Here is a 12740-nt window from a genome sequence, read left to right on the forward strand (position 1 = left end):
GCTCGTACATGTACTCAAAGAGCGAGGAACAAGTCTCTCCTCAGTACTTCACTGGGAGAGCATCTCTGTCGAGAGCGAATCGAAGTGCTACTGTATATTGAGTCCTTGCGATTAAGCGTTGTTCACTGTGTTGGCCGCCACACTTATTGTGCGGTGTGAATGGACTGAGTAATAGTTAAACGCCTGCGAGCAAATTTTTGAGTGGCATCGCGGTGGACTGGTCATCTGACCGGTGTACCACGCCAGTAGACTAGGGGCGAATAGGAGTCCTTGACTTCATCAAGGCGTAGGAAGAGTTTGATTGGCAAAGGTCAAGGTATAGAACGAGAGTTATCTTATTTGTCGGCAGCGAGCAGCGCAGACAGCAGTCACCACAGCTACAGCTCTTGCGACCCCCACATTTCCTTCACAACAGTACCCTTCACTGCATATCACACGTGACAGCATCGACTGTACCTAGCAACATTCTAACCGATAATTATTCAAGTTGAGTAGGTGCAGCTCTCAGCCATTCTGCCAAGTCAATAACAATCTTAAACTTTGTGTAGAAATTTCATCAGCGAATCCTATCCTTAAGAGGTAACTTCACATTCTGAAAAGAACCCGCAAATAACGTGTTCAATTCGTAACTAAAAGTGCTATTGTGATTTCTCAGAATTTTAGCAAAATAAATAATAATTTTCGTTACTTTCATGTTTTTCTTACACTAACTAGCACTACTCCAGTATCCCATTAGTTACGTAAGACATTTTGTGAATGTTTGTGTCATTTCGTTACAGTGGACGACTCCAGAAGGTATTTATTGCTGAAAGTTTTTCAGGCATTTCTCTTTAGAACGTTAGGAGTGTCCATCTGACTTCTGTAGTACCATGGGGGTGGAAATTGCATCTTGCAGGGGGTAAAGGGTACATATCAGATTAATCTGTTGTGCAGAATGACAGAATAGCACCAACCCACACGCTCACAAAATGTGTGGCTTTATAGTCTTGTGTTGTAAATGCTATATTTAATTCGTTTTGTGGCGTTATAGACAGGTATTTTAAAATGGGAACAAGAGATGTGGTGGTCGTATTTGTGTGACATTGTATGTACCGAATTGTCGAGCAGCCATTAGATACAGTGAGTATATCTTGAAGATATGAAGCACTGAGTCTGGCTTGTTGAGGTTGTTTGGTAACGTGTGGTTGTTGTGGATGAGAGGAGAATGAATCCTTTTTCAATAGATTGTTCAGTTTATGGAAAATGTGGCAGTGTTTTTGTTCATGTGTATCACCAATCCCAGGGTTTCTGATCTGCAGAATGAGGTGCTGGTATCAGGATATCTCACAAGCACCCATTGGCAGTACCATCTGATTCTATGTTGTAGCAATTATCTGTGCTTTGTAGAGTGTAGAGTGACTGGGACTGTGTTATGTGACTGTAACAATTTTCATTAAAGTATAGTTGTAGCATTGAGATAACATGTAACTGATGCAGATCTCGTTGGAGTTGATGGAACTGACGTATGGATGGAATGCTGTGCTGCTGCTTTGTCTTGATGTTTTATGTGGCGAAACAAGGTTAGGTATAGGTTTTAAGCTGATGTTTTGGTGTGGCTGAAGATAAAGTTGGATTGCTTTTTGGAATAGGTGACTTGGATGTTAAAATGGAAGGTGACTGTGGCTGTTATCGTCATCTGTTGGACGATATGTGGACGTTGAAAGAGATTCAATTTTGTGGAAAACAGTGGTTCTAAACTGTATGTCTTTCATGTTAGGGATGCGACACAAGAAACTGTTGGGATGAAGACGATGAGCTCGACTGACGGTGTAGAAAACTGTGGATCTGAACTCAATATCTTTGATGGTGAGGATGCAATGCATGTAGTTGTTGGGATGCGGAATGTAAGTTTAGTGTCGTGAATAATGCGTTTACTTTATATTTATTAGATCATTCGAGTTGAGGCTGTGTAGATGATGCAATTGCGCTAGGATTGTACATTTGGCGTAGTTAACTTGGGTGGTTTTACGAACTTCCAGTATGCTGCAACAGCTTGGGTCAGCAACTTCTGGTAATCAGTGAACGAAAAACCGTGCCAAGTTTTTGTTCATTCGATGAGTTATCTGTATGCGCTGTAAATATTCATTGCACGTTATTGACATCTTCGGAAATGCCATTTTCGACTATGTTATAGTGATTTGAAAATGGGTCTCGGTCCGAAACAAATCATCGAATGAATAAAAATTAAAAATTTGCAACTTGGACGGGTTTTTCGTCCTACTGATGGGTGGTCTTGTTTGTAACTGGGATAGGTCAGGTGGTTCTGCGATACTGGGTCAAATAGTCGTCACACAGAAAGTACTTGTGAGATCTGTAGGCTTGGATTTGCGATTTAGGTGACTTTACACAATGGCAGCGACAGCAAATGAGGACTCAGTTCTTGATACGTTGGTCTGTTGTGGGCAAGCATGTAGTTCTGCTGGACAATGATGCGTAAAGAAGCCGGCAGAGAAGCGCCACGGTTTTAATAGTGGCAATGGCAACTCTTTCAGACAGGGGCGTTGTAGCAGCCTGCTGGATGGTGCAAACCATTTAGAACATCGCCACGTGCTCAGAAGAGATTCGCACGAGTTTCTTCATTTTCTCCCCCCCCCCCACCCTATCTCGACCGAACTGCCACGACCTCTCCGATCTCTCTGGATTATCACGACCACTTTCCCCTGAAGATAAAATGGCTCTGAGCACGATGGGCCTTAACATCTGAGGTCATCAGTCCCTTAGAACTACTTAAACCTAACTAACACACACATCCATGCCCGAGGCAGGATTCGAACCTGCGACCGTAGCGGTCACGCGGTTCCAGACTGAGGCACCTAGAACCGTACGGCCACACCGGTCGGCTCCTGAAGATATCTTCAATTTCGGGCTTAATTAGCTTCCAGACAAACGGCTAGTGGTCCACAACTCTGTAAGGTCTTGTCGCTGCTCATTCTTTAATATCTTGTCGCCCCTCGTGAGGAATTGAAACATCAACTACAGCTCACACGTTTGTTCTCGGTGTCCATAACAGTTTCAGTCATAATTATAGACATGCTGCAGAGTGCAGCTCAGTCTAGCAACAGATGGGGTAGGAGTCTGCTTGTTTAGTAACTTGCTAACAATGCGTATTTCCTTTTATCTGCCAGTATTATTCTTATGAGCGTCTGCAGTAAATTATAGGTGACAGCCGAAATTTTGGAAAGGCCTTTCTTCTCAGTATTGCAGTTCCTGGTTCTACTATACGGATATTTTTGTGATAACGTACTTCCTTATCTGTTGTAACCCTTTTCGACCACCTTAGTTTCTTAATTAGTCGGCTTACTACCAATGAAAACCCTGCAAGTTCAATTGCCTGAAGCGGTCAAGAGTGACAACGGCAGGCATAAATAATTTTTCCGCTGAGAGAGCACAAGCCCACTGTCCTCCCTTCCTCTCATTTAAATGGAGTTACTCGCTGCCGAACAAGAAGCTATCAGACAGTTACAAAGAGAGAAATGAACGATTACAACTCGTTTCATGTCTGGTGCACGATAGATAGATGATCGAGTAAGAGATAAAGTCCCGCAACGAGAATAAAATAATAAATTAAAAAAATATAGTGATTCGAACAAATAGAGTTGTTTAGCAGACAGGTGCGATAGCTGTGTTTCCTCAGTCCTACTACAGTATTAACACTTCTAAGGATAATATTAACAGTGTATCTGAAACAATTAACTGTTCAGTTACAAATATAAATATTATTCGTCGAAGAAAATTAGTAAATACGAACAGTATAGTGCTAGGATCACACTTGAGAAATGTAAATCACTACACCAGTTACAGTATTGACAGAACATTAGCTTGTCTGTAGCCGTTATGTTGCAGAGACCATTCGCCATTTTTAAAAAGCCTTAGACCAGGTCTGAAAAAAACTACATGTACAGAATTTTAGAGTGTTTATAGAAGATAAAAAGGAACACTTTTTTATATGAGGCACGTGTCGCGCATGTATGAGGGTCTTATCTGCACTGGCGTTCAGAGACGGTGTTCAAAGTGCTGTGGGATGGGCACTGTTTTAGAGGTGTTGCGTGCCTCCTACGGGAGGGAGACGAGTTATTCTGTGTACCAGACACTGGTAGACACCCCAGGTGAGGTGGTTGCCTGTTAGGCTGAGGCTGCAAACATTATTTGAGACACACCCACTTGTTTCGAGTGTGTTAGCGCCCAGCTGGCAATTCAGTAACGTCTCTAAAACATCACACCTGTGACATTTGTGTCACATAAAATTTGTTCTTTTTAATCTTCTGTAAACAATTCAAAAATTTGTGTACGTAGTCTTTTTTTAGTCCCTGTATAATGGAGAAGTCAATAATACATCGAAATGAAGTAGTTAGCTTGTCATAGATCCAGACGGAAAGTTGCCGAGGAATCTAAAAACTGACTTTGGAAAGAGCACCAGAGATTATCTTGCGTGGCGTGCAAAATCACGCAAGAGCTGAAACTACATATTCTGAAGGATATTTGAATCTCATTCCTCGAACAACTGAACAGTTGTCAGCGCATAACCGTGAAGTGGCCGGGTCCGAGTATTAAACTTACCTACAATCTTGACGTCATCTTCGTAGAATGCATCGATGTACTCAGGTGCAGTGTACCAGTAGACACGATGGAAGGTGTACAGATCGTCAGCGAGGCTGAACATTTGCGACGCCTCTGGCTGCCGCTCCTCGCACAGCGCACTGAAGTCGTCGTCAAAGGAGGGGCTCCACGGCTGATAGCGCAGCAGGCGTTCACTCAACAGCGGCCGCCTGTAGCACACAAGGTGCCAGGTTAAAAGTTAAAAACCAAGCATGTATAGTCTATGCAAGAACGTAAAAGTATGCAAAAATGTGTGTGAAATTTTATGGGACTTAACTGCTAAGGCCATCAGTCCCTAAGCTTACACACTACTTAACCTACATTATCCTAAGGACACACACACGCACACACTCATGCCCGAGGGAGGGCTCGAACCTCCGCCGGGACCAGCCGCACACCCCATGACTGCAGCGCCCCCTTGACCGCTCTGCTAATCCCGTGCGGCTAAAAGTATCCAGAGCGGATTTCCACTCAGCAGTGGATTAGAAACTTCCTGGCAGATGAGTGCTGTGTACCAGACTGGGACACAAACCTGGAACTTTTTCATTCTTTAAAGGATGCATAGTAACACAGCAAACAATCGCAAATCCATTGGTCTTTTTAGCATTTTAGCGCATCGAGATTTCATCTTTAGATTTCAGAGCACTTGAGTGAGGTACCGATTGTAACTATTTCTTGCAGATCATCCACTCCGTTCAGTGCTGCTATACCGTTTTAACTGGTTTCAGACACATCAAACAGCAGAGCTGCAGCGCTTGCCGCAGAATACCTCTTTTCTTTCAAGAAGAATTTCGTATGCATTGCAAGAGAGTGAACATGTGATATTTTTGTTAAGGATGTGAATGAATTGTTCGAATTTGTTATAGATGATTTTAGACGCTGACATGTACACAAGTCTGTCATGAGCTGAAGCACACATTACCACTTGAAAATGGCTCAAAAGGCCGAAACTGCAATAGTAAAACAAATAATTTTTAAAGTCAATGGCGAATATGACGCCCTTAAAAAGATAGACATCGAGCTAGGCAGGCACGAACCGAGAGCCGCCGTCGCAGCCTTACTTCCGCCAGTACCTCAGCCGCTGCCTTTCAGGCCGTCACAGAAGCTCCCCTGCACGGCCGGCGGGACCAGCGCTCCCGGAAGGATGGGCACTGCAGTGACCAGAGGCCTCGGGAGTTGCTTCCTCGACGAATCCTCACTCTGCAGTGGAGGGTGCAGTCACTTGAAACGTCGGGGATCCGACACACGGCTCTGACCTGCCAGGGAGTTTCCTATCTGCATTAGGTGATGTGACATCTGCGATAATATTCCGTAAAGACTGTATGACAGCTGAAAGCAGAACTCCCACAGGAAGAAAAGCTCTATGGACAAATCTGAATGTACCGTCAAGCAGGTCCACTTATTCAGTCCCTTTCAGCTAATGCGACGGCTAAGGACAGCGCGATACGATGACCTAAACTATTTCAAATCCGTCTTTACAAATACCAAACATGTGTTTTTATTTCACAAGAGGTCTTTCGTTTTACTCATTATACCCTTATCAGTTGTGGCATTTTTACAATGTTTCTGCTTACATCCGGCAGTGTGCATCCCACCATCTCACACTGCTATGCTTGACGTGCAGAAGTACATGTCTGCTGACGTAAAACTTGAGAAAATGACGCTTCACTATTGCATAAAAATGTTTCTTTACTTGGCTCTGAAGCATTCGCTCCGTCTCGTTTCGTGAGTGGTTGGTGCGGGTCTCTCGTTTGGCAGTGGAAATTATCATACAGAAATTGTTGGCCGTAAAACTTTGTCCTAAGGTCAGTGTTCGGTACATCGATTCTATGCATATGTGTCAGGTACATGTTGTGATGAGAATGGAGAATCGGGTGTGAGACAATTTTTTCCTGATTAATCTACGACTGCATTCCCCATAGCCCATCAACGATGGAAAGTTTCCATACTGCCAGATACAATGCAGAACAATCATTACTCCCTGTACTCCTTGTAGTATGGTCCTTGGTTATCACTGTTACTTGACAACGTCGTTGCCAGTTAAAGCATGAAGCTGCATCATAATGAGTTCCGTGTGATGTCTGGGTCCCCAGTTTGACCGGAAAGCTGTCCCTCCCATAAGACATGTGGTGCCATGGTGCTAAGGCTCGCAAATCATTTCCACGCTACGTGCACCAGCACGCTGTTCTGCTTGGAGGTACCGTACCACACCTACTGCACTGACAAGCTGGGACTCAGAATCCGTGCCGTGATAAAATTTATCGTTTGCATGCCACAGATCCAGGAAGTAGATGCATACTGACAATGATCTGAATTATCATTATACTGAGATTTTTTTTTGGCAAAGAATTTCGGGAAAGGGCTGTTTTTAACGCAATGGAACCGTTTATTTCATAAGGCAACCAAAGAAAGTATTGAAGTGGAGGAAGGAGGTGAACATACGGCCGCTGTGAACGAGCGGTTCTAGGCGCTTCAGTCTGGAACCGCGCAGCTGCTACGGTCGCAGGTTCGAATCCTGCCTCTGGTATGGGTTTTGTGTGATGTCCTTAGGTTAGCTTAAGTAGTTCTAAGTTCTAGGGGATAGACGACCTCAGATGTTAAGTCCCATAGTGCTCAGAGCCATTTGTACCATTTGAGGTGAATATACACTCTCCACTAAAATGATAAAGAAAGCCCGGAGACTTCTGGACAATTTGCCTATGTACTACACAGCAGTAATATTACAATACTGACTGCCATATTCATTTTGGGGGAACGTGCGTTGGCACACAGAGTGGCGAATCCACAGAAGACGCAATCAATATTCGCCACAGGGACGTGGAGTGTCGATAAGCGAGGCAGACCGCTACCACGGAAGGCAATCGTCGTCAATTAGGGTACAGAGGCAGGGTCAGTGTGCTATAGGCGGCTTTGGCCTGTAGTGCTGGAGCCGTTACTAAAGGTATCATGCGAGTCCAGTAATGAAGTGGATTGGCTGAATTTAGAAATGACCGACTGTAAATGACGATACGTGAACTAGAGAAGAGACACGAAATGGTGCGCTGCCTGAACTAGGAGGGCGGTACCCAAGCTGCACCACTGCCGCTGGAGCTCTGTGACCCCCTCCCCTCTTGCATCTCCGGTTTTCGACTTTGTACTGACATCCAACAGAAGGTAAACACGGTGGGTCGTATGAATAAACAAGACGACGTTCTCTGGAGAAGATTCTCGGAGCAAAAGGACATCCTCTGAGAAAGCTCTTACGAGCAAAACATTCGAAGTCATGATCTGTGACGAGAGTGTTCCTTTTTCTCACTACCTCTGCTCCCTGCTGAGTTCTCGGTGTGTGTGGTCTGCCGTGTCCGGCACAGAAAGCACGCGCAGTGTCACGTTTCATTCAGCTCGCTCAAACGGGCGACGTGTCTGGAACCGGTATCAGTGTGTTCAGGCAGAGTTGCACTACGTTTCATTTTGTTTATTTTATGTGCAGCAACAAATTATTAAGACAACTACGTACAGTTTACGAAAATGTATTTACTTGCGATGTTACCGAATTTACAACATGTGGAAAAATTTTCTGTTATAGATGTTAGGTGAACACATTATGCGAACGAAATCTGAAGATTAAATGACACCAAATCCGAACTCTGTCACAGTTCTCCAACACGAGATAATTTTGGTTATATACGGCGCACAACTGTCTGCTCGCGTGGCAAGCACGTAAGCGCCCCACCATGCGTTCCTTACGAGTAACAGGTCGCTAGGTTTGCAATAAACCAGTTATTAATTTTTCTGGTAACATCACACTATATAAGACTTGTGATTGTATTTTATTGTCTAAGTGAGACGCTGACAACTGCATATCAACTCTCCTAGCGTTCTCGACTGATTTACTGACTTTCGTAACCATAGTCGCTATGATAACATCATGATCACTAATCCCCATCTCTATGCTCACGCCATCGATAAGGTCCTGCCTGTTTGTGCTGGCTGACGAACTAGCTGCTCAACACAGTTTTCGGAAAACGTGTTCAAAAGCCCCTCACAAGACTGTCTGTCTGCACGACCTGCAGTGAATCCATAGACGTCCCAGTCTATACTCGGTAGGTTAAGGTCACCGCCAGCTAGTGTCGCGTGATCTGGATATTTATGCAATGCTGACTATTTACCTTCTTTGAATGGCTCCACATCTGTCCCAGCGGAGTCGGGTGGGTGGTAAAAACATCCAACAACTGATATGGTTTCACCTAGTCCTGTTATGTGCGACCACGTAACTTCACTATTGCACTCAAATTAACCTCAGTAAAGAGAATATTTTTTGTCAGCTGCAATGAACACTTCCCCTCCTACGGCGTCAAATATGTCTTTCCGATAAACATTCCAAGACTCGCTAAATATCTCAGAGTTTTTTTTACTTTGGGTCTTAGCCAGCTCTCAATTCAAGAATAATTTGAGGCTGAGAACGTTCATGGAGGAGAGTAAATTTGGGAACTATGTTACAAATACTTCGACAGTTGACTGATAAAAGTTTTAGAGTCGAACTGACTATTCTGAAAGCTATCTGATTTCCCTAAATGAGAACCAACTGGCGAGTGTTCATGAGAGTACCTCAAACTACTGGCTAGCCTGAAACCCCCCATGTACTCTCCACAAGTACTCTGCTATCCGATTAGCTGCTTCCTTTGTGTACTGCACCCCTGTCTTGAAATCACTGTTGCCTTCATTCCCACTGCCGGACACAATTACCGATAGTTTTATCCCATCACACTATCTGCATGTGTCTATACACAGTGAACCAGTAACCCACTCATAGTTCTGATGACAGATGTGGAGTAGCAAATCAAAAATCACCACACAATAAACATTGTAGAGTAACAATACCGTTCCTCAAAAACAGCTCCAGTTGGCTACAAATCATGTTCAATCATCCTGCATAATACTTTATACTGAGTGTGTATTTTACCACCCTGACCGTGATCTGTCCTACTGCCTGTCTCTGTCATCATCCTATAGCACATAATTTCGTTTCTCACACTGACCACTGCCTCTCCACAGCTGTTTACCCACATCAATTCTCATGATGAACTTAACTGTGGATGTCGGTTGATCACCTTCGTTTCAGAAGACCTAGTCCATTTCCCAGACACACTCATTCCAAAGTGACTCCCCTACCGACCTCTTCAGATATAACTGCAGAAGTCTTTCATCCTATTGATAGTAATCACGACTGAGTCTAACTGTCAATCCTAATCCACGTCTTCGACCTCCATAGCTATCCCACAATAAGCCACCTAAAATAATCCAAGAACACCGCCACAAGACCTGGGGTGCCTGCTGGGAGCTTGCCCATTCCCACATAGGAAGCCACCTGGTCACCCTCCATAGTGCCAACATATCTCCTACAATACTCCATTCCACGGCCCCATATGTCAACCACTCGAGAGACTATTCCGCTTTCCTCCCGCTCGCAACCTCCAGTATTTACTCTCTATGCTACGGACTGATTTAAACACACCAACCACAGGACACAATATAAGAACGATGGCTATCCGCTTCCTGCCCTCTGCTGACGTCTTCCCATCTTCCCTCATCCCTGCTTAGATGTTTCCTCCATCTATTGAGATGAACATGACTTGTGGCCTCTTTTCCTCACCGGCTGGATGCCAGTATCTGGACTAGAGTCGCTACTACATGGTATTACCGTAATTTCTCCCGAAGTGTTTTTTTTTTTTTGTCCCGAATAAGACGAGGACACGCTCGCTTTTCGTGTCAGGTTCCACATCATTGTTTCCACAAATTATGAAAACTTCGGAAGTATCTGTAACCATCAATACTTTCTCTAGTAAAAGCAGCAACATCAGTTATTGTGTCAGTTTTCTCCGCTTGTCTGTTACGTAATACGTGGCACATTTTAAGACACAATACGAATCAAAATATCGAAGGCTAAACGGAGTCAAAAACCTTTGTAAATCACGAGTTTCTGTAACCATGTCCTTCACTACTGACTATTAATGCTAGTTCTTTACTCCATTCTGAATTAAATGATCCCTGTGTTTTCTATAACTCTAATGAATACTTCCATGGATAAAAGTGAGATAAACTCCAATAAACCATAGTGAGTACGACAGACATTTGAGTGTACCCTGGCTTATACCTGAGTATCAAGTGCCCTGGCCTGTCCTTGTCTTCTTCCACCTCGTAGTGCTCCACCTGTTTGCTGGCTAATTGCATGTCATGTACCCATCCGGTTAATTTCGTGCGCAGCATGTTTTTCACACGTTCCATGTCCTTAATCCAACCGTGGAGTTGCTGATCACTTGCGTGGTTACCCTGAGACACACAGAAAATAGTTCAAATTACTTTCATAACATCCACAAGCCTGTGGTAGCAGATGTTTTATTAAATAAATGTATCCAACTGAAATGTTCTGGAGCTGCCAGCAGTGTCGAGTTCCTACGTGTAAAGCCACATGGCGTGGCTGGAACTCTGAGGAGATTCTATTCAAACTTTTGAACGATTTTCGAAAATAGAATGGCCAGACTGTTGACAAATCCGTCAAAATCCTACTCGTTACCAACGCTGTGAGAAACTTGAACACATGTTATGACCTTCTACAAACGCAATGATAGACATCAGCCGCTCCATATCTGAAACATTATCTGAGTTAATTGTGCACACATGAAATGTCAGTTTGACTCAAAATTTTGTAGCGTTTGTCTGTTGCCTGGCTGATCGCTTTTGCCGAAAATTAGCGTTTGTTGCTCGTCATCTAACACGATGTCATCTGTATCTGAACACGTCTCGAATATTGCAGATTGAAAGGAATGTATTGACTGTCCGAGTGTTAAGATCATTTTTTCTTGACCATTTTCGGGTACGAATTTCACATTTATGTCACATATTAAGGTCTATGCTCCTTTGGCGTTGTACAAATTGTAGGCTTCTAAGCCAATGCAGTAAAGATATGGCCATTTAATTACACATTTTCATACTTGAAAAATCGCTCACAAAAATCTATAAGGTGCTCCCTGTTGATTTAGAATCATGACATTTTGGAAGAAGCCAGATTTCACAGTGCAAATAAAGGAAAAAATCTTAAAATCCATAATTGGTAACTATATAACTCTAGAAAATACTTTTCGTATTATTTTTTATCAGTCTGTCTATTTGTCTGTCCATCTGTTGGGAATCTTTTTCTCTGGATCAGTTCTGGGTATCATGTTCAAATTATGTCACATACAACGGTATGTGGACCCTTGGCGGCGTAAAAATTGTAAGCTTATAACTGACTCCAGTCAACAGATATGGCTGTTTATGTCTCGTGTTTTGATAATCGAAAACTCACTCATCGAAACCTAAAGGGTGCCCTCCATTGACTTGGAATCATGAGATTTGGCAACAACAAAGTTTTCCCGTACAAGTAAAGCAAAAAATCTGAAACTTGTTAACTTGTAATTATATCACATAAAAATGTCGTTTTCGATTTGGACATACATTGTATTCATCACCTGTTCAAAGTATAACATACGAACATTACTGCATCCAAAAATAAATTGTATGTTGTATTCATGATTTAGTACGTAAACAGAAATATGTTATTAAATCTTCTCTCCCTACATACATAAACTAAAGTCCTCTGCTTGCTTGTTCTTGTTTGTTTGGGCTGGGCTGAGGAAATAACGTAGAATTTTTTAACCGATCTTGGTATTCCTGGGACCAGTATCCTGCCAGTAAAGTTACAAAGTGTCGATAACAGGCAAAAATTATTGGGAATCTCCATTCCCAGGATGGGGAGTTTGTACAGAACACTGAAACAGGTGACAGTGGTTCCACAATAGATTATATTGAGATAGGGAACCAATACTCGAAAGTGCATATTTATTGTGTTAAGGGCATACACAGCATACACCACCTAACAACAATGTAGCTCATAGTAATTCTTCAAAGCAACGACTGTCAGTCTGAATGCATGTATTGCAATGATGCCTGCAGTTCTTCACACTCTGGCAAAGATCTCGGGTGTCCGTTGTGCACTCGAACAGTAGCATCTGATAAACTGTGTACACACCTGTCCACCAGACAAACATACTGTACACAATTGGTCTCACAGCACTCTAGCATCGCAC

At 43.2% G+C, this 12740-nt stretch overlaps 1 protein-coding gene across 1 annotated transcript in view; it reads right to left on the bottom strand.

The window, feature by feature from the left end:
• The window catches only part of LOC124553233, an 84926-nt gene that overhangs the window by 9758 nt on the left and 62428 nt on the right, over positions 1 to 12740 (bottom strand). The window contains exons 6-7 of the mRNA XM_047127123.1: positions 10769 to 10944; positions 4597 to 4805 (exon numbers count right to left, since the gene is read on the bottom strand). Of these exons, the coding sequence (XP_046983079.1) occupies positions 4597 to 4805; positions 10769 to 10944 (385 nt within the window). The remainder of the gene's footprint in view (positions 1 to 4596; positions 4806 to 10768; positions 10945 to 12740) is intronic.

Source organism: Schistocerca americana, chromosome 11, assembly GCF_021461395.2.
Source record: "Schistocerca americana isolate TAMUIC-IGC-003095 chromosome 11, iqSchAmer2.1, whole genome shotgun sequence".
NCBI lineage: Eukaryota > Metazoa > Arthropoda > Insecta > Orthoptera > Acrididae > Schistocerca > Schistocerca americana.